The 27,365-nt window shown below is 52.1% G+C and overlaps 1 protein-coding gene across 3 annotated transcripts in view; it reads right to left on the reverse strand.

The window, feature by feature from the left end:
- Positions 1 to 27,365, reverse strand: part of ADCY2 (adenylate cyclase 2) — a 221,474-nt gene that overhangs the window by 57,827 nt on the left and 136,282 nt on the right. For all 3 annotated transcript variants that reach the window (XM_037529616.1, XM_037529615.1, XM_037529617.2), the window contains exons 5-6: positions 3,462 to 3,610; positions 1,529 to 1,640 (exon numbers count right to left, since the gene is read on the reverse strand). In XM_037529616.1, coding sequence (XP_037385513.1) covers positions 1,529 to 1,640; positions 3,462 to 3,610 — 261 coding nt within the window. The remainder of the gene's footprint in view (positions 1 to 1,528; positions 1,641 to 3,461; positions 3,611 to 27,365) is intronic.

The following is a 27,365-nucleotide window of genomic DNA, read 5'->3' on the forward strand; positions in this document are numbered from 1 at the left end:
TCTTATAAACAGGGGCCATGTGGACAGTGTCCAACTCCATGTGGACACTGGGTGCTGCGGCCGCCGGCCAAGGTTCGGTTCCTCTTCAGGAACATGACCAGTTAGTCCCACAGCCATGACCTTGTTTTGAATTCACACTGGGGTGAAGACATTATTTAAGTTTCAGTCTTTGTTTTTTGTCGAGGCAGCCTGTTCCTTCGGGTGAAGAAGACTACAGCTACGCTTTCCTGGCTCTGTAAGATCCCAGTGGGAGTGGCCAGGCCAGCTGGGCAGCAGGAGGCAGCTTATAGGAGCCAGCCACGGGCCGACTCCTGGGGGCTGGCGGGAATGTTCCTGTTGTTTCACAGTGAGAAGCACCTTGCAGGGACCAAACTTGGGACCAACTTTTCCATTTATAAATAACGAATTCTGTTTTATTTATTGAAATTTCCCCCAGTGTTACTGAGTTTCCAACCGCTTACACCACTATATAATTTTCTCCGATGATTGTAAAGAACTCATTATAATGGGCATAATGAGGTATTTTGGGTTGGAAACAATTCAAAGAAAGAATTGGGCAGACTGGAAATATTCGATGAGAAGTAACAGGCTGGCAAGGGAGAAAAATTAATTTGTTAGTAATATCCCCAACAAAAACTCCGGTAGTTCCAGTGAATGAGTGAGATTCTGAGTGGTTCGGGGTCACTGTCATCACTTCCTCCCTGTGAAAGTGGCCACACATGACGAGGAGCACTGGGGGCGTCTGCTCAGGTGCACGGTGATAAGGACAGGGCTGAGGGGAGGCTGTGTCCTGAGTCTTCCAGGCACTGCCTGGCAACAAAGACGCGGTCACGCATGGCAGAAAGAGAATCATGTTTCTAACCCCTTGACGTAGAAACAGTTAAAAAGAGGACCTCAGGGCCTCCCCGGTGGCGCAGCGGTTGAGCGCTGGGTTGCGAAGCTGCCCGCGGCCTCTGCGGCGCCGGTTCGATCCCCGGCTGCTCCCCGGCCACCGGAGGAGGGTCCCACATGGCGCGCAGACCTCTCCTGCCGCCCGCTGCTCCCCTCAGCAGTGTGCTTCGGTCCTTCTGCCTGCTCTGCTCCCCGCGCTCGCTCTGGTGAATTCTCTCACCCTCCCGCGCTTCTGACTGTACCCAGTGCATGTATAAACAAAACAAACAAACAAACAAATAAATAAATAAAACATGCCTCTATAAAAAAAAAAAAAAAAGAGGACCTCAGAGGAACGCGGGGTGAGCAAATGGAAGCCCACCGTCGTGCAGGCATGTGTCACGTGTGTGCTGAATTATGGATCAGCACAAGTTCTAAAAAGAGATGAAAGTGTGGTAATTATATGCTACGGCAGTTCTCATTCTTGCTGTGTTTGAGATTTGTCAGGGCTTGACAGCAAGTAAGTCCGATAAATTTTACAAATAGCAATCTTAAAGGATGCTTTAATGTAAAGCTGATATAATTAACAAGGGACCAGGGAAAATAAAAATCAAGATTTTACATATCCTCTCAGTAGAAGGTCATCACTAATACTCACCTTTGCAATTTGGTCGAACTTTCCAAAGAGTTCGTTCAGCATATGGACCAGTTCTCCTGGGGAGCAGTCACTGGCCAGCCGGGTGAACCCCACAATGTCAGCATAGAGGATACTGTGGGAGTGAGTAGGGGGACAGTATTCACAAGTTTATATTCGTTAAGCAATGACAGCTTTGCCCACTGAAAGAGTATATATTTTTTACACTTTCCATTTATATTTTCATAAGAAAAATATCATTTCTCTAGACAGGAAACACATCAACATTTTGTAAGACTTTACCATTAATTTTTTTGAGTTTAGATTTTTACAATTAAAAGGGGAGAAGAGAAAGTCTCCATTCTAGCCCATTCTTTTGGTCACCTTCCTGCCCTTCCTCTGCCTTCATCCTGACTATTCATTACACTGCCAATTCTGGTATCAAATGTGTATGCCGCTACCTGAACTGTTACATGAATTTAAATTATGAAAATCCATAGAGTAGAAGAAGGAAAATAATAAAAGCCAAATCCTGTTGTTACTGATTCAAAGAAAAAATTGTAACAAAAATCTTGTTCAAAGAAGGATGACTTAACAAACGATTCTGGATCTTTGCCACCTGCCAGGAGAAATAGACCCACGGCATCTCCTTAAAGCTCGGAGCTTAGTTGGGGTGATGCACAAACCAAATACAGACACTAATGAACACAAGGTGGGAATAATGACTGCCAGAGAGTAAGAGCAGAACTATGCCAGGGAGAGGACAGAGTGCAGGTGGGCAGGAGTCCAGGACGACCTTCAGGAAATGAGAGTTCCCGGGTCTGACCTGACAACCAGGTGAGTGTGAGGTTCCTCAGGGTCTTGTAGATGTTTAGTTAACCGGAGGGGTTGGGCTAGGGACGCCCAGCCCCAGGTGTGCATTCCAACCTGACGGGCACCCTGACGTGTTTACGGCTTATATAAAGGATGTAACGAAGTCTAAGATTTCTGCTGCAATTTGATATTCAGATAATGAACAAGCTATGGTTTCTGATGTGCCACGGAAAAAAAGAAATTACCATGTCACATCCACAAGGATGGGTGTGTTCAAAACACAGAAAATAGTTAAGTGTCGTCAGGATATGGGGGATCTGGGGCCCTTGTGCATGGCTGGTGGGAGTGCAAAATGATGCAGCTGCTGTGGAAAACAGCGGGTTCCTCAAAAACAGAAACACAGAATTATCATGTGATCCAGCAATTCCGCTCCTGGGTGCATACCCCAAAGAACTGAGAGCTGGGACTGGAACAGGCACATGTGTACCCCATTCACGACAGCATTGTTCATGACAGCCAAAAGGTAGGAACAAACCAAATGTCCACGGACCGATAGACAATAAAAAAACGAGGTACACACCACGGGACAACAGCCAGCCTTTCAAAGAAATGCCAACTATAGCATCCGGCAGTGAATGGTGGTTGTCAGCGGCTTGAGGGGCAGGGGTGGTGGTGAGGAGCTGCAGTTTAGAGGGTTTGCAGCTTCCATTTGGATAAAGAATAAGTTCTGCAGCTGGCGGTGGGGAAGGTGCACAGCTACGTGAGTGGACTGGATGCACCTGAAGGGGGCGCCTTTGTGGAACTGGCTCTCTCTGATCTCATCTGCCACACTGAGTGTCCTGGGCTCTAGGACACCCTGAGACCTCACCATGGGTTTCCAGGGGAAGGACCCCACTATCCGCCTGTCCCTCCTGTGACTGATGGTTGGCCACGGACAGCAGGGCCAGGAAGGACCCAACCAAGAAGACCCTATTATCTTATGGAGAAGGCCCCAGGGGGAACAAGGGGTAGGGGGCGGTAGCTGTCTGCCGGCAGGGCTTGCAGTGACCTGGAGCTGGACCTGGGGAGGCAGGGGCGCCGTCACCAACCCCCACCCCCTGGCCTGGGCTCCAGCTGGCCCAGGGTCAGGCGCTGAGCCGCCTACCTCACGTTGGTGTGGCGCTTGACGTAGAGGTTGTGGAAGTTGTTGGTGTTCTCCATCTGGCCGGCCTTGGGGCCCTGCAGCCTCTGGATGATCTCGGCCTTCATCTCCATGGCTATGTGCGCCGGCAGCAGGGACAGCAGCAGCCGCTCCTGCAGGGCGAGACCAGGGCGGAGGTGGCAGAGGCAGCACGACCTGTGGCCAGTCCTTGCTGTGTGGGGCAAACCTCAGGACCACGGCCGACCAGTAAGATACACATTCCAGAAACACAGGCTGAAAAATTCAATTGGCCAGGGTTGGAGGGCTGGGGTGGCATGAAGTGGACTCTGAGCATGTGTCCTTTAGCATGTGTCCTCGAGAATAAAGAGGGGAAGGTATTTCCCCAGGACATTGTTTGTCTGTTTTGATTTCAAAGAAGTGATGAAGCTGACATGTAGGAACATTCCAGAAACCAGCAGTCAGTCTGAGACAACCCTCGTTTTTGACTGTTCCTCCATTTGAGAGATGAAGATAAGCTTTACCGAGCTTTAGAAAGTCGGCCAACCTTCCTCCTGTCCTCGTTAGACAGCCAAGTATTTCATTGCCTTTACAAAGAACACCCAGCCCCTTCTAATGCTCTAAACTATTATAAAGTGGAGTCAGGAATATTAACTTCTGTAAAATTCCATCTAAGAAACGGCAAGTGGCACACAGAGAAACGATAAGGTGTGTGAGGCTGGTCTCTTCCTGCCGTCGTCCAGTACACAACAGCATGCAACATTACGCTGATTTTAATGGGCACTTAGAGTGGCGTGTTTCTGTTCTCTTCGAGGAAAATATGTAGTTTTTTTGGAGGATAAGTATCACAAATCTTATTTCAAAGGGCAATCTGAAAGTTCACATGCATCTAGAATATTCTAAGTGTTAATCTATTGTAGAAAACACCTATTCTTAGGTATTATGATTAAACAACTGACAGATAGTCCTGATAACAGCCACTGTGGAGTGAGACATTCTCTTACATACTTTCTCATTATTTTCTTCTTAAATTTTCTTTTGGCGACAGTGGTAAGAGTACGGGTCACAGGGGTGGAGCTCCACCCCTGCCTGCAGGGCCGGCATCCACCTGTGGGCCCACCCAGTGCGTCTCCCCTCAGTGGCAGCACCAGCCCAGGCCAGGGGTGCACTGATGAGGGAGGGACACCCTGACCACAGCCCCCCAGATGGGAGAGATGGCTGCAAAGTCAACGCAGACGAAGCATGTGGTAGGGTGTGTTTCTCCATCGACTGGCATAACTGGGTGTCAACCACTCATTCATTCATTCGCTCATCAGAACACCCATCACTGCCCTTCATCAGCAGAGCCCTCGGTGAGCCCTGACGGTCACACAGAGAAGGCGGGGGCAGCGCTCCTGACCCTCACCCGCAGGGTGCCGTCCCACAGGGGAGCTGGAAGAACAGGCTGGACTCTGCAGGAAGCCACGTTCCTGGGTCTGGAAACAGACAGCTGAGCGAGCAGGAGCACCGCGACATGCCCCAGGGCTCCGTCCCTGCACCCACTGGCCACATGGCAGCCCGGCTGAGCAGTTACTACAGCCCCTGCCACAGGCCGAGCAGCAGGCCGGGCAGGCCAGGTGTTATAGGGCAGCCCCGATATTGAGCAGGTTCCTGGCTGTGGGTCCTCACCAGCGCGCTTACAAGGGACTTATGAATACTCCACTGCAGGACACACAGAAGGTTCATGAAAGGTTTATTTACAAGGGAAAAGGAAATAAGGAAAATGTACGACTCGGGGAGAAAACAGGGAAATAAAGTCTTTAATGCGTCCTACCCGATCCGCCGACCTGGAAACCCAAAGGCACTCTCCGAGCTGGCCGGACGCTGCGAGCTGGCGGGGAGCCAACATGGGGGACCCCCCAAAGCCCACGTGTCTGGCTTTATCCCCACCTGGCTGCTGAACCCCACCCTCAGGTCCCAGCCACCTTCCCTTGGGTGGGGATGGGATTTGGAATTCCCAGTGTCTTTGGCTTTGGCCTGGGGTGGGGGTGGAGCCCACAAAGCCTGTGTGGAATCAGCTTTAGGACCGCCTTTCCCCCTAACACAGGGACCCCTGAGGCGAGGAGGGACTTGATCCGCAGGTAGGACACAAAGAAAACACATTCTACGCAATCATTTTCTTTTCACTTTTGTTAAATTCCCTCTGATGCGTCCATTCAAACTAAGAAAAGAAATGAAGAAATCCTAAGCTTTTAATATGACAATGGCCACACATCCCTGCGGAGTAATGTGGATGGTGCAAACTCAGAGGCTGGGGCTTCGTGAGGTCTGACAGAGGCGCAGGCACAGGGGGTCACTGAGGACGGTGGGGCTAGAACTGCGGGAGGCAACAAAGCAGCTTTCATGTCCGACCGCAGTGACTCAGCAGCGGCTGCGATTTCCCGTGGGCAGCACCAGCGACAGCACCTGCGGAGAACAGGGCCGCGGTGACCGCGGGAGATGCGTCCCTACGAACCCAAAAGCAGGCACGCAGGAGGGGTCAAAGAAAGGCTTAACACTGGCGAGACAAATAAACACAGACCACGAAATGGCGGCCAGCAACCTGCTATGTCAGACATTCCACGGAATTAAACAGACCAAATATTCTAATTCCTTGACTAATAGGTCAGATGGATTTTAAAAAGGACAAGATGTAGCGCTCCACTGCTACAACTAGCACAGCTTAAATATAAGCACTCACGAATATTGGGACCAAGAAGACATACCTAAAAAATGATACATTTTGAAAACATGAAGAAAACAGTCTCAGAACAATAGGCCTTGTGGCTATTTCAGTCTCTGGGGAAGAAGGACAAATTCCCCTATTTTTACAAGTTCTTTGGAGGATCTGGATCACAGAGGCTCCCCCCTGGGGAATATCATGAAAATTATAATCTTTATTTTAGACTCAAATGAAGAGGGCAATGGGCTTTTCAAGGTAGTTTGGAAAATACAGGAAATAAACTTCATGTGCTGTATAAACCAATTTTTTTAATTAAAAAATCCAAGTGCATTTCAGCTGAAATAACAATATTGGTGAGAATCAAGGCATCAAACCAGAGACCCTGGACTCCCTGACCCTCGTGGGTGCTGGTGCCACCAAGCTCAGCATGGTCTCCCACCGGGCCTGTGAACAGGACGGCGTCTGGGGCCGCGCAGGGCCTCCCGGTGGGCTCCCACGGGGCAGTGGGCGGGCGCCTAATACAGATCACTGGCCTTCGAGCCCTGAGATGCTGCACTCGGGGAAAGGCACGCAGGATCATGGCACGCGTGGTGAATTTCCATCTAATTCATCATCTGACAAGGTTAATTTCCATTAGTATTTGCTTTTTGCTAATGCAGCCGTGCGCCCTGCCAGATCCTCTGACAGCAACACACAAACTTAAGTGCTTAATACACCGGACGTAGCGCAGCCGCTTTCTCTCCACGTGCGCTGGAGAAACCCCTTAAGGGGACTTTAGAAAATCAAGTTGTTATTAAACTGATGGATGGGCAGCAATACCGCTTCTTTCTCTTGGTGGAAAAGACTGTCCAGCGACGGAGAATTTGGCTCATTCTGGCGTATTTAAAGGTTATTTGATGAATAATGTCGCCTTGGCTGCAGGGTTGCATTTCCACAGGTCCCTTTATAAAACCTTTGATTATTATTTCTTAGTAAGAAATTTTTTCTAGAACTTGTGCTTTTAAATTATGCCTCACAGAGGACCTAAAGTTAGTATATTTCTGGTACTATTGATCAAAATTCTGGATACTCTGAGCTCCAAAGTGTTTCTAATACAACGAAACAAAGCAGATATTGTAACCTGACATGTGTGTGCTTTTCAAGAGAGTGTTTCAGCGGACAGGAAAACCCAACGTAAGCAAAGACTTGTACTGAAATTTGAGTGCAGGTACAGAACTATTATCCTCTGTGCCTTCAAGAAACCACACAGGCTGCTGGTATTTAAATTTGTTTTGCTTTTCAAAGGGAGAATGGCCGCGACAAGCTTCTTTCACTAGAGTTTACATTTTTTTCTTTCAAAATTCATATTTCTATTTAGTTCTGATCTCAAATCTCCAGGAAGCCAGACCAAGGCGGGGTGCAGAAGAGCTGTTGTCACAAACGCCCCCCTCCAGCAGAGGCAGCTGCGCAGCAGACGGACACCAGAGGCGGGAGCTGCCGGCCACGCGTGCACACAGTGGATGATGTTATCGGGGGGGCCCTTCAGCTGGGAAGGACGAGGTGCCCATTCACCTCGCACGCTGGAAACCCTGCAGTGGCCGCCGGGGATGGGAAGAGGGGCAGCCCCGGGCCCTGCTCACCCGCTCCGCGGCCAGCGCCAGCCTGCAGGGCTCAGGAAGGCGGCGCCCGCCGGGCCAGCCTCGCCTGCAGTGGTCGTGTTCCCCGACGACACGCCTGCCTCGCTGTCCCTCATCCACAGACAGCGCTGAGCACTGGGTTTGGAATGTCAGTCACCCACGAACAAAGCACATCGCCTCATAACTAGTGGTTCTGACAACGACATGGTTTTCCCCATGATCCCGTGAGCTGGCCGGTGGCTGGATGGCCGGGAGGCCGGTGTGCTGCGCCCTGGCTCCTCCTCACTCAGCCTCTCCCCCTCATTCCTGGGGTGATCCTGGGGCGAGTCCCCCAGGGCCAGGAGACCTTCAGGGCTGCAGGAGGCTGGGGCTCCAGGGCTCACACAACCCTCCCCCGACCCCCCGATTCTCAGTCAAAGCAAGAAATGAGGCCACTTGGATGCAAGGGATTGGGGAAGACTGTTTCCATCCAGCCCGGGTGACAGATGCTTCCACTGTCCGTGGTTTCCAGTGGGAGCCACGGGCCAGACAACTTCAGCCGAGGCCCAGAGGTTGGATCTGTCCGGGAGGCTCCTCGAGCCCCAGGTTCAAGTCCCATCTCAGCGACTTGGATTCCAACTTGAGCTTGTGAAATCACCTCGTGTCAGCTCTAGAACCTGCGGTTCTCTTCCTTGTCCAAACACCTGCCCCAGGCTGGACGGAGGCTGAGGAAGAGGCCCCGAGGGCGGCCCTGTGAGGGGTGAGGGAACCTCCACCCCCATCCACCTGCTCGCAGCTTCCACCACAAACAAACACTTAACAAACCGTCCTCAGAAGAGCCTTGGGACAGATGAGCCAGACGGGGCGGGATTCAGGAGCTGCCTCCACGTGTGACCACTGACTTTTGATTTCTTGTGTTTTTTACAAGTTCAAGTGAATTTGCTCAGAAAAAGTGTTTTTTTTTCCGTAAACACTTTTGGTTTTGCCTTTTTTGTTAAGAGAAGTAAAAACATTGGATAGGATTGAAGTGATTTCCTTTTTAATAAACAATTTTGAAAGGTTAAGAGAAAATTAGCCAAACAGTATCTGGAGCGGTTTATGATTCAATCGTAAGAGCCACTGAAATATCTGGGAATGTTCTGTTCTCTGTTTAGTGATTTTACTGACACACTTTCTGGTAGCTGATGGAAGCCAACAATACCACAGTAGCTAAAGCAAGATGTTCTTTGCATATGATAGATGCAATTAGATCTATTAAAGAAGCCTCCAGAAGCTTCCAGTCAATCGATGGACCGGAGACTTCTTACTTATCTTGGACTCAGAACTTGGAACACATAAAATGTTTGATCCTCATCATCTTTTACTCAACGCTGCAAAAATACAGGACAAAAAAAATCATGTTTTTAAGTACCATAGTTGTAAAAAGTGAAATTAATAAAATTATCTATTAATTTCCAAAAGAATCATTTCTGCAAGATGAGGTCATGGATGTCCGCATCTACGGGTGCTCTCGGGCAGCCGAAGGCTCTTATGGACAGCGAGCTCCCAGCGGCCGGCTGACACCTCCACCACCTGACAATCCGGCCACCTGTGGAGGCGCACGCCGTGCCCGGCCAACATTCTTCAGTTCTCGAATCCCCACCACAATCAGGAGCTGTCCAGGCTCACGGCACAGACCCCACCACGTCACTCAGAACATTCCAGAGCGCAGGGTCCCTGCATGCCATGTTCTGTTCTGTTCTGACTTCTGCTAAGCCCAGCTCTTGTCCCCCTCTCAGAGGGGCTAAGCAAAGCCCCTCCCATTGGGGTCGCAGAGTGAGAGGACAAAGGACCAGCTCCAAGCCTGCCCTCAGGACCCACATGCCTGGCCTTGAGGTCACAGCCCCTCTGACCCTTGCTGGGCTCCAACTGAGGACAGGTCAGGGCCCGCGAGCCCAGGGGTCACCTGCTTGTTCTCTGGCCCTGACATGGGCTTCCCAGGAAGAACCAGGTTCCCATTGGTGGGGGGGGAGGGTGGACAGAGACCAGCATCTCACAGCCCCACGTCATCCTAAACAACAGCAGCGTATTACCCTCGCCGAGTCCCCAGTGATCGGGGTCCAGTTGGCAGATGACTGAAACACATTAACAATCACAAGTGACAGGTATGGGATCATATGAAAACCCCAGGGCAGGCCTGTCCTCCCACGTGATGTAACAACACAGACCGCGTTTCTATGAGCCAAACGAGGAAAGCCTCTTGTTTTGTTGCAGGACCCCCCGCCCACCGATGTTGGGGTACATGCCCCACCTGGGCATCTAGCTGGGCAGCTGAGAGAACACGGCTGGTTCCATTCCTGGAGGGTGTGGCTCGCATGCAGGGAGGGAGGCGGGGACCCCGCTAAACCCCCACCGTGCACAGGCCCCCCACCGAGCGGGCTCAGCTCTTGGGCTGGCTATGCGCCTGCCCCACTGCCCACCTGGACGTGGTGTGGTTGTTCCCCTTAAGAAGATGCTGGTCAATGAGCCACGCGGTGCTGCTCACCTTAGGGAAGCGTCTGCACGCACCAGTTTGCACAATTTGATGGGTCCAGCGCCTCCCTCTGGCCTCTGACGGTGGACACAGAGGGGCCCCCGAGTAACCGGGGTCTGCCGGTGGGCGGGCCGGGACAGCCGTGTTACTGGGATTGCTCAGCCAGGCCGCCGGGCGAGAGTGAGGACAGCAGCGAGGGCCTCAGCTGCGACGCGGGCCCTGCCAGTCTGGAGGCTGGAAGTCTGGGGTCAGGAGTTGGAGGGACAGTTTCTCCGGAGGCCTGTGGGGCACAGACACTGTCTTCTCCTGCTCCCCACCTGGTGTTTCCAGCTGTGTCTGAGCCCTGGCTCTCCTTATAAGGACACCGGTCGGGCTGTCTGAATGCCCTTTTAATGGCCTTGCCTTGACTTAACACCTCTACCCGGCCCCGTCTCTATTCAGGCGCAGAATGAGGTAACTGGGTTAGAACTTCAATCTATGAATTTGGGGACCCTACAGAGAGCTTCACCCACAGCCCAGAGAAGAAGGTGCTAGTGGACACAGGCGCGTGTGGTTGCTGGTGATCGGAGTGGACGCTGCTGCTCGTCTTGCGGAGACGGGCCCCACGAGGCTGCCCCTGCGGCCGGCTGTGAGTCTCATCCCTGCATCTCCTTCCTCCCCTCCCGCCAGGCTGCCCCGCACGGCCGCCTGCTCTGGGCTCCTGCCACCACCGCGCCCCAGCAGCGGGAGGGGCTGCCGGGCAGCTCCCGGCTCCCGCCTGACCAGGGGCCTCCCCAGGGAGGAGGGAGTCAGAATTTTGGGGAAACAGCCGGCGACCCCGAGCTTCTGCCGCAAGGCCGGGGCGGCAGACTCTGTGAGGGGGCAGTGACCAGCACCCCCACCCCGCCCCAGGGGCCGGACCTGTCAGAGGAGCAGGGCGCGTGCGGCCAGGAGCCAAGACGCTGCTTATGGGAACCGAGGCTGCAATTTCCTATTGTTCTCATGAGCCATGAAATCGGATTTTTCTAAAAAATCCACCTAACAACCGAAGACTCATTTTCAGCTCCCGGAGCCACACAGAGGCAGACCGTGGGCGGCCTGGGCCTGGGCTTATGACCTCTGTGTCCAGAAAGTTCCTTGAAAATCTCACTTCAAGGCACTGCCGGCACATTAGACGCTGCAGGCCGGACAATAAGGCAAGTCCTTCCGCCAAAGGGCACGACTCTTGTTTCCATCACGGGTCCCTCGACACTCAACAAGCTGCACTTTGCAAAGGAAGTCACAGAATGGATGCCAGAAAAGAGTAATGGCCAAGTGATTTCTGCAGAGGAGCGTGCGGGGGCCGGCGCTGGATGCTGGGGCGGGGGAAGGGGCTGGAGGGAGGCCCAGCCCGTACCCGGAGGCTGGGTGGTGTCGGCAGACAGATGTGGTTCCCACCCACACCCCTGCTTGAAGCAGCTGGTTCTCCAGGACGCAGCGGCCTCCTGTGGGGCTCGGAAAGTGGGGGCAGCAGGGCCGGCCCAGGTGCCAGGACAGCTACGTTCAGGCTCCGCTGCCCACTCCTTGGAAGGGGGCACCGCTCACCCCCAGCCTCCCCGCGCCCCCTTCTCGGCAGCTTAGGATGGCGCGACCACCTTGAGCAAGCCCAGTGTCCTCGCACAGAAGCCGGAGAAGCCGTCATCCTTCACACTTATTTTTAGATAAAGCAGAAAAAAAAGTCAACTCGAGTTTAGCTGCAAACAAAAGTATCTCATTCCCTACTCGGGAGCTAATCCTCCGGCAGCCAGAACACATGTTGCTTGATTTACGGTGGCAACCAGCAATTTGTGTGCGAAAGACTTAATTTAGAAGAACGCATGTGTCATTTTTTTCATAACCAAGTAAGAGTTACAATTAGTTTGATTCATATGCTGTCAGGGATGTCTCCACCGTGAGCGCCGCGAACAATACCGGGTTTTTAAGGCAGCTCTTTGATGGAGAGAACTATTTCTCAGTTGTGTAATTAATACTAAACATAAATCCTCCTCCATGTTCCCCTTGAATGCGAGTGCCCGCTCGGGCGTCGCTTTCTTTGAGTGGATCAGCCAGTGGGAAGCCTTGAAGAGACTTGCTGGGCCATGAGTTTCTCCGCGGCGTTCTATTTTGGGGAGCAGCCAGGAGAAGGAGCAGGGGGAGAGCCCAAGTGACCAACAAAATGGAAAGCGCATCCGCTTGTTCTCCATTTTCACCTGCATTTTAACACGCAATCAGTTTTAAGTAGTATTTTTTAAAGATTTATTTATTTATGCATACAAGAGCTGGGGTACAGGCCAGAGATGCGGGGGGTTGAGAGGACTCACCAGAGACAGAGTGGGGAGCAGAACAGGTGGATCCACTGAAATCCACTGCTGAGGGGAGCAGCGGGGAGACAGGAGAGGTCTGCTGCGCCCTGTGGGTAGCTCCCTGGCCGGGGATAGAACTCGTGCTGCAGAGGCTGCGGACAGCTTCATAGGGCTTAGTCCTTTGCGCCACCAGGAAGGTCCAATTTTTAATAATATTTTATCAAAGCCAGGTGACTCTGAATGTAGCACAGGCGGCCAAAGCTAACGGCACCGCACAGCGGGTGCGGGAGCGGCTTAGTGAGCAGCCCTTTGAGAGTCTCATCACGAGACCTATAGCTGTGCGTGTGGCCTCAGCGTGACCCTGACACAAAATATGCAGACAGTGAGACACTAGTTTGCACACCTGAAACCAACCTACTGTCAGCTGTGCCTCGATGCATTTTTTAAAATGAAGAACCGGAGCTCAGAATCACTTCATGTCTAGTGGCAAGATCCCTCCTCGCCGATCAGCTCTGCTTAGTGCTTGGAAATTAAATGATTAAAATTGCATAAGGACCGGTTTCATCAGGAAGAAATAAAGACAGAGCCACAGAGACTCCGAGAGACGCGATCACATGGGCTATGAGAGGACAAACGCGGGGTAAAGGACGCTGCCAGCACCACCCGCACGCCTCACAGCCTCTGCGCGCGGCCCTGGACGCAGAGCGTGTTGTGTTTTGTCACATGGTGAAGTAACCGTGGTGTGGCGCAGGGCGTCAGCAGCTCAGCCAGGCCACACACACTTGTTACCAAAGCGAATAGAACAATTATTAGTTGAAGTAATAGCAGCTCACAACAGGCGCCCCATGACGGCCGAGGGAAGACGATTCTGAGACCCAGCGTAGTCCCTCTGACTTGGGTCACGACGGCGTCTTACATCCCATAACCACGGAATAAATAATCTGGGGCACGGTCACCGAGAAATGGCACAGAGCAGCGGGCACACAGAGGGAAGCGTGGTCTCGGAGCGCCGGCCGGGCCAGGCGTCACCAGCAGGGACACCCACGGCCTCCTGCTCCACCCGTCAGTGTCGCGCGAGCGATGGCTTCACCTCCAGCGCCCTGCACACCCACAACACTAGTGTGCGAGTCTCCTTAGCGCCAGGTAGCAAACACTGGGCCCTGTCAGTCAGCAGAAGGTGAGCACACGCAACCCCACTCTGTGTCCGAGGTGGACACTGGCCACTGCCCACATCCCACAGAACGTGCCCATCCCCGGGACCGGGGCTTGTTACTTCATGACAAGAGGAGGACAGACTGTAAAAAGCGTTGAGAGCAAATGCTGAGAAATACTCAGTCCAAAAAGCAGCATCTGTCGGAGTCTGGATGCCGAGGAACAGTGACCGAGTCCCCAGGCACCTGCTCTGGGCCCTCGTTAGGACCAATATTCCTGATGACTGTCAGAGGACGCCGCGGCCTGCGGGCACCGCACATGCTGGAAGCTGAGGGTGACCCCCAGGGAGAGGCCGGCACGGCACTTGGCCTGCGCTCAGCCCGCACTGTTCGCAGCCATGGTCCCCCACTGGGAGGGCGCAGCCCAGGGGTTCAGAGGTCAGCTGCGTCCGTCCTCCCAGCCATGAGACCTGGCACTGGCGTCACTTACCCTGGGGGCCTCCCTTCCCCCACGCCTCGCTGGGTACCATCCTGTCCATCCCCCCGGCCCAGACTGCATGCGCCAAGGTGGACACAGAGAACCCCAGGCCAGCCCTGCCCTTGGGCTCTGAGTGGGCAGAGAGGGCAGAAACAGATGTGGTAGTGGACGCAGTGGCTGTTTGACTAGAGCTGTATCCCCTGGGGAGCCCCAGCCCAGGGAAGGCACCCCTGAACATGCCCCTCTGGAGATGACGGAGCTGAGGCAGGACCCTGAGGGTGAGCCCAGCCCTCAGCTCTGCAGCAGGGACAGGCCATCAGGTGCAGACGACCGGACGCACGTCCCACCCCTTCCCACGGCTGTGTGCTCCTGCACTTCACGCGTGGGAATCTGAGTTTTGTCACTGACAACAGAAGGAAAGTTCCACCCACCAGCCAGGCTTTCACTGAAGTTACTAATAAAAACAGGAGATGCTTCTGGAAGGCTGTGGGCACCGAGCTAGTCCTGTCCTCTAGGCATCCCGGAGCTGGAGGCGGCACACCGCACACGGGAGGGGCTCCTCGCCCTTCTGCAACTTGGGGAAAGTGACACCAGCTTTTTCCTAAGAATTAAACCAAAAAGCAAACATAAACAGACCCAGAACAGACACCTCTGGAGGAAGGCTCGCTTGCGAGCACCTGGGGAGAAGCAGACACGGTGGGCAGCCTCGGACAGACGGAGGGAACAGGAGGCAAGTGATGAGGGCCTGGTGCTACCCGGGGAGGCCAGGCAGGCTCAGGACCTCAGTGTCCAGAGCGACCCCCAAGGGGCCCTCTGCAGAGGAGAGCTGAGCCAAGGGGCAGTGGGGAGCAGTCGCCCCAACACCCCTCCAGCTCCATTCCTCTGAATCCTGCCTGGGGGCACAGTCACAGATGTTGTGGCCCAGCCACCAAGCAGCAGAGCCAACCTATAAACGCAGGAGCTCGTGCATCTCCTTGCGTTGGGGCCTCCACGAACCCCCTTCCGTGCTGAGGCTGGCTGCAGGCAAGCTGGGTCCCAAGAGTGGAGACCCCGCTCGGGGAGCTGACAAATCAGGGCACTGAGCCTCCACACAGGAGAGGGTTGGGGACAGAGGTTCTGCCATCCCCTGGGGAGCTCGTTTGCTGGATGTCAGGGGACACCTGTGATCACTCGGTGCATTTCTCACAGCAAAGGGAGAACGGACAGGAGGCAGGACGGTTCTCCAGACTGTCCTCCAGGGCACAGAGCGCCCCGTTTTCATTGCTTGCAAAGACAGCCTTTCCTTACTGTCTCCCCTCGAAGGTGAAGGCCTGACGAGAACAGAAATAGATCTTGCGATTGTGTTCGAATTTTAAAAATAAGCTTTTGATTCAGCAGTGAGGGAAAAAACCCCGCTTTTTTTCACATAGGACAATCCGTGCCGATGTCCCTCAGATTATTTTGACCCTCTCTTGCCATTAAATGTTTTCATTAGGAGCTTTATGGAGAGATTATTTTAATGTTCATATAACCTCAGTTTTGATGGTTTCCATAAGCAGAAGCTGCTGGCATTACCTTGAAAAGCCATTTCTATTTTATAAGGCTTTTCTTTTTCCATCCACAGTGGAGCTTCCACCTTGCACTCACGGGCCTGCACACGCGACTCTGGCTTAGAGAACACACAGGGGCTCTTGCAGTCGGCCCTGGAACCCCCGCAGCCCCGACCCTTCTGATGCCCGTGGCAGTCTGGGCGCCGAGGAACACTTTCCTCCAGGTCTGAGTAAAGAATTCCAGGGGAGCAGCGAGCACACAACTGGCCCAGAGTTCTGGGGTGTGCCGAGTCCCCCAAGAGGTGCCCGACCCAGAGTTTTTGGGCTTCCCCACGCACGTGCCCCTCCAGCCAGGGGAGTGCCCCGAGCCGCTGGGAGCTCCAGGTCTTGTGAAGAGCCAGCGCGCAAGCTCAGGGCCGCAGAGGAACAAGCCGTGCCCCAGGCCTCTGCTGAAGGCCCAAGCAACACCCTCCTTTGTTCCCTGTCCCCAGGGCTGAGGCTGCAACGCCCCGTCTACCACTCAAAGGCGGTCTCAGGTCTCCCGGTGGAGCCTGGGGTGACAGCAATTAGGGGGGTGCACCCAGGGACACGGAGACACCAGTGACAGTGCTGGTCACCCGGGAAAGAGCTTTGGGTGGGTCCATTCAGGCTCATTGGCGTGAGGAACCCCTGGGTGCTGGGGGTGCGGGGGAAGCCGCTCCTCCTGTCCTGCACTGGGTGGTTAAATGCGGGCGGGTCCTGAAGGTCTGCAGATAGCTCTGCCCCCCACCCCCACCCCCGGAGGCACATCACGGATGCTCACGAGCAACGGGGTGAAATTCCTTAGTGGTACAGAGACCGAGAGATCAGCGGGGACCTGTCCACTGACTAACCCGAGGGCTTACTTGCTGGGTTCTAAATCCACTCAAGCCAGCCGAGCCCACACACAGCAGAGAGCGTGGGGCCGTCGCCTGCTAGTTCACGTGGAGGGAGGCCCGACGGCTACGTGGGTCTCAGACCCTGAAGTACGGGGAAAAGAACTGGCCTCACTTTCCTTTTGAGTCGCCTGTTGACAATATTGATCTGACCCGGTTGGTGCGACCAGGAGAAAACAGCCCCGAGCTAAGGCCCGCTGGGGCGGAGGCTGCACAGAGGGCTCCCGGGCTGGGCTCCACCTTCCTACCCACGAGCCCCGACGGAGACACAGGGCTGCCGGGGCCCTGCTTCCAGGACACGGACGGCTGCTCCAGTCTGAACGGTTGCTCTGTTGGGAACGCCGGTGTCCTCAGCTGAGCTCCAGTTCCTCCTAACACCACCCTTGGCTCCCTAACACCTGCAATTACTGGTGCCCCTGTGCTGAGCGTGTGCTGGGCTGACGCTCAGCGGTGGCGACCGCAGCGGTGACGCGGGCCCACGAGGGTCAGGGGCGGCCTCCCGGACACGCGTATCCGCGTCAGCAGGACCTGCCAAGGGCTTGTCTTACACGGTGAAGCCCGGGCGTGACCAGGAGAAGCATGGGCGGCGAGATAATCCACAATTAACTCTCCCATTGGCCTCGATAAGATCACAAGGAATTTCACAGGAGGGCTTGACGGCCAAGGAGAGAGAACAGGGGCCCATCGGGTGCGTGAGGAAAGCAGCAGAATGTGTAGTTGCACTTACCTTTGAAAGTAAAAGTAAGGAAGACGCGCAGCAACTTCTATCTAGATCCACGGGGCGCCCATCCTAGGCGACTGCCAGACGCCCCCCTATCACCATGGAGGACGCACCGGCAGGAAGAGCTGGCACTGGCATCCTCTCTGCTGTGTTAGCTCATAGCATGTCGGAAGATGTAGTGATGCACCTATTCTAGAATTTCTCTGTGTGGCTAATTCCATAGAGCAAAAGGCCTATAAAGCCTCCTCATCAAATGGACCTTCACACTACACAGTGGCTCTCTGGTTGCTTTGTGTATAGTACAAAAGTCATTAAACTGAAAGGGGAATTACACACGTTTTGGGGGGCTAAAACCTGAGGCATCTAAATTTGTTGATCTTTCCTTTGATGACAAAAATCTTCTAATATTATACTGACGAAGGGATGTTTTTTAATACATACATACAGCTGTCTTTCAAAGTCAGGCTGCATTTAGTCACGGGGGAGAAATATTTTTTCTATAAGAACACATTCCAGAGAGAAGCCATTTGAGAAGCACGTACTTAGAAATTTCATGTAATTTTCTTGTGACAAATAATATAAAAATTCTCATATTTGTTTATGTATAACCTTAGAAACAGAAATTTAAGATTCAGCTAAAATTCTCCTAAATGAGATTCAGTGTGTCTTGAACCCATTTGCTAAAAAATCAAAATGCAATACCTTCTGGTTGATTTGCAAGAGCTGATTGACATCAGGAAAAGATGGAGATTAAACAGCTGAATTGCATCAAAAATGTCAGTGTAAGTGTGGACAGGCTTGAAAAGTAAGTCTTGTCACTTAGACACTCATCCCTGAGCCCTGCATCTGGCCATTAAACCAGTGTCAGAATAAACTATAGCAAAGTGTTAACCAAAAATCTCTTAAACAATGAAGCATATTCCAGCATAACGTCTTCCCTAAAAATAGTAAATAAAAAGGTCTAATGTATTTTGGAAGTATGAAAAAGTAAATAGCCGAAAAGACTATTTTCCTCTCTGGTCTACCCTTCATTCTAACTTGTGTTATCTAATGTATATAAAATATCAACATGCATATTTTATGAGTAAATAAATATGCGCACCAATGTGTAGGGTTGACACGTTTTACCCCTATGTACGCACAACCGAAAGCAACTGAATGCCTTCAGGACAGAGACCTGCCAGCCTGCCCAAGTCACTCTTGACTGGTTCCCACGGAGCAGAAGCTAAGACAGACACACCACCTTGGGATTTGGTTCAAGTCACGCACGCGGAGAGTGTTTATTGCGCTCCCATGCTCGGTGTTGAGAGACTGAATTCTGCCTCGAAGCACAGTGAAAGGATGCTCTGCCCCCACTCGCTCTCCACTGCTGCCTCCCCACTTTCCAAGGCTCAGTTAATCCTGTTTGTTAACTTGGCAAGACTATGGGCATCAGTCGTTTGGGCAAACGCTGGTTTAGATGTGGCTGTAACGGTCTCGTCAATGTTATTAACATGTGCAATCAGCTGCTGCTGCGTGAAGTAGATTGCCCCCTATCATTTGGGTGGGCCTCGCCTAGTCAGTCGAAGTTTTAAGACCAAAGGCTGAAGTTTCCCAAAGAAGAATCAATTCTGCCTCCAAACCACAGCACAGACATTCTTCCTGAGCACCCGGAATGCAGCTTCAAGATGCAAACACTCGCTCGTACCTGGCGCTCCAGCCTGCTGGCCTGCCTGCCCTTGGGTTTTGGATTTTCCAGCCCCCACAGCTGCCTGGGCCGTGCAGCCCCCCTCCCTTCCCGCTGGCTCTCAGCACCCTTGTTTGCCATCTGGCCCCATTACCTTGAGCTTCCCTGGGGACAGTCTCTGGGGGGGATGCCTATGTGTGTTCAGCCCCGCCGGGGACTAAGGGTTGGGTTACCGACACCCCTGGAGGCTCAGCTCATCAGAGCAGAGGCGGGCTCCCGACTGCCATCTGCCTGGTTCGGCTCGTACCTCCGCTCCTCTTGCTCAGGCAGGACAACGTGTGTCCCACAGAGCGCGCGGTCCGTGGCACACAACGATAAGCAGGGGACACGGGGCGTTGGGTGCCGGCGAGGGCCTCACAGCCGTGTGGGCAGCTCACGGTGCAAGCTGTTGCTCTACAGGGCTGTTGCTCTTGGGAGGCTGCCCTGGGGGTGACACCCACACTGAGGCAAACAGTATCAGCCAGGCTGGTGGGAGGCCGAGGAGGAGGCGCGCAGGGCGGGCAGGTGACGGGCACGAGAGGGCTCTGCGCATCGGGCTGCAGGCGCTGGAGGCAGGAGTGGTGGCTCGGGGTTGAGGTTGACCTTCTGCTGACAACCCTGTCCCCAGGTCTCTGAAGTCGGGGTCCCTGGAGACAGCGTCCAGCCTGGGGGACCTAACATCAGAATGTGCTGACTTTCTCTGACGCAACTCCGGACCAGCCCACGGCCCCGCGCTCCAGGCTGGCGCCCCCCCTTGCTTTCTCGACTCTGCTCCTCGGAAGCTCGACAACCTTCACGCTGAGTCCACAGTGAAGCTCTGACCTGCCCCCCCATCAGGCTCCTCTGCCACAACCAATGTGCACTCCCCCCAAGTGAACAAACACATCTGCCGTTTTTGAAACCTCACGTCCCGTGTTAGGGAAAATTCCACGCGCCGCTGCGCTGCTGACCCAGGCCGCCGCCGGCTCTCAGCCGCGGAATGTCACCGGGGCCATTCTCCCTGAGCCCGCAGATGCTTCCGATGGCGTCGCCCGTGTGCTAACTGGTCAGGGCAGAAGAACATCTACAGGTTGATAAACCACCTGATGCCGCACGTCACGGGCCAGGGAGACGAAACCCTCACACCTTTCGTCCCTCAATCTTCCCTCGGTGCGGCGATCCCCACGGGGATTCAAAGAGTTGATATTTGGGGCTGATTTTCAAACAGGGCCAAGCAGGCCCCGCAGGAAATGCCGCTTGAAATTGGGCCAGGGAGGGGGTCGAGGAGCTTGAAGGGGGGGTGTCCAGCTGCCAGGTGAGGAAGCTGCTCTTTCTGTCCAAAGGCCCCCCCCCCCCCGCCCTGGTTGTTCATGTCACTATGTGCCCTGTGGGTGACATTTTAGTACTTTTTGGACAAAGTTCATTACAAGACGTGGGCAACGGTGAAGGTCACCAGGTTACGGTTGGGGTAAATCAGAAGGGAAGGGAAGCCAGGCCCCAAGTCCTGGGAGATCCTCCCCCCAAACCCCCAACCCCGCTGTGGGACTTAGCGCCTCGAGGTGAAGACAGTGAAACCTGCTTCAAAAGGGTGCGCCGCGTGTGTGTTCATTCTGACAAACAAGCCAAGGGATTATGAGACACAGGCGAAGCGAGGCGAGCATCTCGCCAGCTCCACCCCCAACACGGGGCGCTGCGCAGAACATGGGGCGCCGCACAGAACACGGGGAGCCGTGCAGAGCACGGGCGTGTCTTTGGGTAGCAGACCCGGGTTTCTCCCGACTCACGGCAGGTGAAAGAAGTCCTTGTCTAGCCTGCAGTTACAGTGTTTCCCACCGCTCCACACTTTTCAGAAGATCGAGGGCAAACTTTTTATGTTCAATACGTGCCCTCTGAGCTCCCCGTCCGGAGAAACGGCCATTTCAACCTCCTCTCCCGTCCGTCTCTTGCCTTCTGTCCCCCCCGCGCCTGTAAAGTAAGTGGCTCAACATTTTTATACATGTCAGTGCTTAATGGAAAAGGTAATGGAAGTGCCCATGGCTATAATCAGAGAAGGATCTAGAGCTTCTCCCTGTTATAGTTCTATTGATTAGTTTCTGCGTCTGTGATGAATGTTTGTGCATCTTCTGCCCAGAGCTGGGAAGCTCAGAGGGTTGAAGTGATTTTACAGTGGGGGAGGGAGGGGGAGGGTATCATTTCTCACGCACATGCAAATTAGTTACTAAAAGAGGCGGCCATCGAACAAATTGCCTGTTTGGCATGATCCCCTCCTAATCTTGCCCGACACATGGACTTAAAGGAGAACTTTTCGGCTGGGTTTCCAGTCAGGACCCAGGCCCTGGGCTGAATACCTGAGAATGCCCACCCAGGTGGGCGCAGGTCCCGGATGAAGAAGAGGCAGCCATGCCGCTGGGGGGCCGCACAGCCAGCCTCTGGGGGCCAGACCTTCACCCCGCCCCAGGCCTGTCAGCCACGCATCCCATCAGCCTCCTCATAAGGAAACTGGGCAGCCACCCCACAGAGGAGAGGGAGGGCTGTTTGCAGGGAGGGGACCCCTAGGACCATGCTTCCTCACCCGATTCTGTTTTATCAGGACCTGGTGAGACATCTCTTTGTTGGACTCCAGTTTCTTTTTTTATTGACCCCTGTAACTGAGAATCTGTTTTAAAATGAACCAGGGGTTTGTTTTGATCAAGTAAAGCAGAACACAGAGAACCAAAAATGACCGTCACGAAGGAGGAAGACTTGGCACTCACAGAGCCCACAAAGCAGAGGCCTGGCCCACCTGTGGGACCCACGGGAGGCACCCAGGTGGGTCGGGGGCCCAGGGTGTGGAGGAGAAAACATAGCCTGAGTCTTTGTTGTGGTCTCCATGGGAAAGGAGAGGAGAGGCTTGGGGAGTGGGCTTAGGACTAGCCAGTCTGAATGATCATAGTGGGGACTGGACAGTGCAGAGCTGCCCCCTACCTGGCCCAGAGTGACCGGGCAGACAGACAATGCCTGCAGTGTGAGAGCCTGACAGAGGAGGTGACGACTGGCAGAGTGGCAGGCAAGTTCATCACCATCTCTGTCTGGGAACCTCATCCCTGAGGGCCGTCTTTCCAGCAACAGAAGAACCAGAGGTTTCACAACAGAAAACGGGGGGTCAAAGCCTGAGGCCTTGGGCATCAGCGTGGCAGCCCCCTGCCAGTGGCTGCCTGTGGACAGTTCCTGAGCCTACACACAGGGACAGAGCTCAAACACTTGCTGCTCTGTCTTCATGTTTAATGATTCTTTCCTTCTCCAATCCCAATCTACTGTTGATGCCCTAGTGAGTCTTATATTTCAGTTATTACACTAAATTCCAGGAGCTCCATCTTTCCTATCGCTGTACTGATGTCTCCATTTGATAAGAAATGGTCCTCGTACCTTTCGTTACCTTTTTAGCAGTTTTCTTTAATTTTTGGAGGAAATTTATCATTATAGCTGCTTTGAATCTTTGCATTCTAGTGCCAGGGATATAGCGATAAATCTTCAAGGACCCTTGCGTAGTGGAACTAATTTCTATTAGATGCTGAAGAGGAAGGATCACCCCAAGGAGTGGCACACAGATGCCCAGTCCCCACCAGCACCTTTGGGTGTCAAGGAAGGAATTTTGCTTTCAAGTATCACACATTCTACTCTGTCAGCTCTTGTTTTCCATAGAAATAAAGTGAATAACAGAAAAATATACAGTTTCATTTGTCTTCCCTCTCTGACTATCAATTATATAATAGTATATAGTTTAGTGAAGGCTATGTTAAAATCCTCTGGCCTCTCAGAATTTGTTAAATTTTTGTGTTTGAGGAAGAACATTGATCTTTGAGATGGGCTTGCCATGAACTAATTATGCATCCAGAAAGAAATGCAGTGTCCAGAGAACCCAAATTTCCATGTTTCAGTCTATGGAAGTTTAAAATGTAAACAATGGAAATAATTTTCAGATCAATTCCATTGTTCCATTCCAGATCAACACAATATTTGTCGTTCTAAGAGATCAAAGAGGACAATTTACTCAATTGTTATCCAAATGATGAGCTAACAGTGTTAGCTGTGCTTTTCATATTTCATTGTTCCATAGAAGCACAAAGAAAGTCCTTCAGGGAGGGTGTATTTCTGACTATTAAGAGTATCCCTCTTGCGTGACTCTGAAAACACAAAGATGATAGCCTCTTCCTAGCTAAGGAAGTGATTTATACCAACTCACATTTGTCAGTCAGTTTCTATCCTCTAAGTTCTAGGAGCTTATCTTCGGAGCTGTCTGTGTTTGCCGAGTCATGAGTCTGAGCAAAAGACCTGATCCAATTCCATGATTTTTCAGAACCTGACAGGAATCTATTTTTCCTTCAGTGGCAGAAATGATGGACTTCACAAATTCAAAAAATTATGTTTTTGCTCATCATCATTCTATGAAAAGGCACAAAACAGTTTTCATTCATTTTTATCCATAATGAAAACGTTCTCAATTCTCATAGTAAGTTTGTTTGCCCACAGGCATTTTATTTTATTATTTTATTGAGGCCATATTGGTGTTTAACATGATACAGGCATGCACTTCTTTTAAATCAACATCTGTATCTACATCCTTCTGTGGTCACCAGAACTTTAGCTTCTCCCTTCACCCAGCAGGTCACCCACTTCCCTCTTTAAACCTCACCCCACTTTTCCCTTCCCTTCTGGCAAGTGCTACTTTGTGCTTATAGCCTAAGAGGGTTTTTGGTTTTTTTTTTTTTTGCTTATTTTGTTCATTTGCTCTGTTTCATGTGTCACATGAGTGACGTCACAGGGTGTCTGTCCTCTGTCTGACTCACGTCACTAAGACAATGTCCTTTAGGTCCATCACATTGTTGCAAATTCTGCTTGAGGCATTTTACTTTTCCCAAAAGTTCATGAGTTATTATTTCAGTCGCCACAAAATAGGCCTCAGTGGAACCTCATTACCTGAGACCATCGGAACGAAGACTAGTGATGATCTTGGGCCACCAGTGGATGACAAGCTTGGGAGAATCTATGTCTGGACTAAGTAGTACTTTGCACTACATCATGGTGGCATTCTTCCTTGTGGATGCAAAATAACTGTCCACTTAAGAAACCAATTTACCCTGATGCTATGCTCTGAAGAATTTCTTGTAATGAGCACACACGAGTATTTACAATTCCTGAAGCTCATTAGAGTAAGAGCCGCAGTCACGAGAAGGGAATGCTGTGCCCTCGGGAGAGAAGGGAAGTTCACAGACAGGAAGGAGTAGGAGGCATAAGGAAAACCCCAGCCAGAACTCGAGATGCAGACAAATTTAAATAAAGGAATCAAGTTTTTCTTTGAAGGTTTCCGAGTGATTGAAAATCGTATCAGAGAAATGTCATCCCAGACCACCCACAGGCTGGTAGGAAATCTCCCTTCACACACGAGGGAACGGAAGCCCAGGGTCAGGGAAATCTTCCGGCGCCAGACCTTCCCCGGGGCCTCTGTTGAGCGAGGGGAGGAAGAGAGAGACAATTATTTGTCCCTCAGCTTCGCACTTCAAGTCTGAAATACTGTGAAAGCAAGAGGAAAAGAGAACAGCAGGAACACAGAGTCAAGGACAGGCGACCTGTGGCAATTCGAGTTGGCAACTCTGTGGAGCGGTAGATGTTTCTTAGGTTTGGCCAAAGGATGGCAGAGAGCACCAAGCGTCCAGCCTCACTCCAGCTGCTAGAGACTTCATCGGGCACCAGTCAATCTTCACAGAATTATTATTTTCTTCATGCTTAAGATTTGTCAAAAGCATCGCAAACCTCCGAGAGCCGGCCTGAGCTACTCTTCCCTCTCCGTTCTGGGGTATTTCCGAGTCCTCCTACTCTAGAAGAAACTCCGAGAAGCCATCGCTTCCCAGTGCGTGATGGAGGAGGCTGCAGGCTCCACTCCCGCCCACTTCCTGCCTCGTGGCTGAGGGGGCACTGCTCGGAGCAGCGTGCGGGGCTGCTCCAGGCCTTGGGTGTACACACTGTGTCCCCAGAACAACCACATGAACAGATGCCACCACTACACCCACTTTCCAGGCCAGGAAACTGAGGCATGAAGAAGTAAACATCAACCCAATAAAACCCAAGGCAACACTTGTCGGGGGCGGCCTCAGCCACCGGCTCAGGGCCACATGCCAGGACCTCAAAGGCACGTGAACATTGCAAAGGGGGTCTGCTGGTGAGGGACGTCCAGTTAGAAGGCCCCCTCCTTTCCTGAGGACACAGAACGTTCCCATAACTTCTGACAGGTGACAGTCTTCAGGGGATGCCTCAGGAGGATGAGGCTGAGACACCCGGAGGGCAAGACGGGTGATCCCAAGAACACGGTTCCCAAATGCAGTGTGTTCTGGAGCTTTGCCTTCAGGAAGTTGGCTGAAATTCCCCCTGTGCACAAGCTTAGCCTAAAACTCAGTAATTCCTTGTCCTCAGTATTTATGGCAATAACATCACAGTCTGAGATGTTTCTATGGGATTTGCTATTTATGATATTTATGAAGAACCTGGTTCCCTCGGATGGAAGATGTTATGTAAATGCAAATACCAATAATACTGACATGTATAATGTGCTCCCAGGGATTTTGACTTTTGCAGCTTAAATGTAATAAGCACTGCTCACCTGGTCCTTAAACTGCAATTTTTATAGCCCAAAGAAGGAAGAAAAATATTAAAGACTCTGTACTGCGCTGCATAATTCAAGATGGCTTGTCCTATAAACAACACCCTTCCTCCTAAGCACGGAATTCTCAATTGCATTAAAAGACAGTTTTTCAAACTTAACACATGAGCCTCTTTAATGAATACAAAAATCTAATTCTCTTTCTAATGTTGCTTGAAATTAAAAATAAGGTATTCCACCATGACTAAAAGCAATGGGTAAATCATTTCTTTTTTTTTTTTAAGTTGCTCACTGGAAGTCATAGACTCTTCTAGACAACCCGAGATAGGCGTTCACCCAGGAACTCCCAAGCTCAAGTCAGCTGATTTTAAAGATCTTAGATTTTTGCTCTTCTTCCTGTTTAATGGACAGTGCTGTTGTGACATTCGGCAGCTACAACTGTGTGGTCTCATTGTTAAATCAGACTTTCAAGTTTGACCAATTTGCTGAGTCACAAAGTTTCTTTTATCCCTCAGCTTCTCCTCTCTTTCGTTGGAATTCTTCTCTGCTCCTTGTACTGGAGGTAACACTCCACGGGCCGCGTCAGACGACCTCGTGGAGCTGCATTTCCTGAGCACACGTGAGCCTGCCTGCGCTTTGCCTGGGGGCACCACCGGTGTGCATAGTATTTACAGATTTTTTGATTTTGCACTACTGTTCTTTAGCATCTGGCATTGCTTACGAGAGATGCAAACCTGACTCTGCTCCTCATTAGTCTACTTTTCTTCACTCCAGGGGCTTGGGGGTTCTCTCCCTCAGTGCCGACGGGAGAGCCGGTGTAGAAACCGTGTGCACAGACATGGAGGGACTGGGGAGTGAAGATTCAGGCTGCTAGCCCCAGCATCTTCTCATTTCCTCATATATATATATATATATATTCCATATAAAATGTCTCTAAATAATTTTAACAGGTTAAACTTGGGGTACTGGGGAACCTCTTTTTTGAAATTTGGGTGCTGGGGAACCTCTTCTTTTTTAAAGTTGTGGGTGCTGGGAAACCTCTGAGCTTTTTGTTTTCAACTCCGACTTAGCACAACCTCCTGAGCTAGAGGTGCCCTGGATCTGAGCATCTTGGGGCACATGTAACAGAGCAGTTTGGCTCCCTCATGACACATAAACCTTCCAGCCACTCCCTGACAGGTGCCGCACCCTGACCCTTGCACCTCTGAAGGAAGGGGCCTCTGGGCTCCCTGCCCCTGGGAGCACCTCCCTGGGAAGGTGCAGGGAGCATCAGACCTGGGTCCTGCCTTGCAGGGTCTGAGTGGCCTGGAGAGCTGCCTGGGGTGCTGGACTCATATCCCCCACGTCCCACTCGAGGGGCGACGGGAAAGATGATTGGGAACGACAGAACTTTCTCTGCAGCATCAAAAACACAAGTTTCCCAAATCCACTCCAGCTGTGGCTGTATTAGCTATTATTTCTTTGCATTCAGAAGACAATCCAGCCCATCACTCTGTTTCACCAGGAAAGGAAGTTATTAAGAAATAAAATGACGGAAGACTTCATCGCTAGAGAAAAACCCACGAAATACCACCGCCGGGTAGCTCTCTCTTCGCATAACAATATTCCTGATCTGGCCTCTCTGGGCCTTATTCTCATATTGTTCATTTCCCACTGCAGTAGAATGAAATCATGGTGTCCCCAAAGGCGGA

Source organism: Talpa occidentalis, unplaced genomic scaffold, assembly GCF_014898055.3.
Source record: "Talpa occidentalis isolate TD23 unplaced genomic scaffold, MPIMG_talOcc4v2.1 talOcc4.6, whole genome shotgun sequence".
NCBI lineage: Eukaryota > Metazoa > Chordata > Mammalia > Eulipotyphla > Talpidae > Talpa > Talpa occidentalis.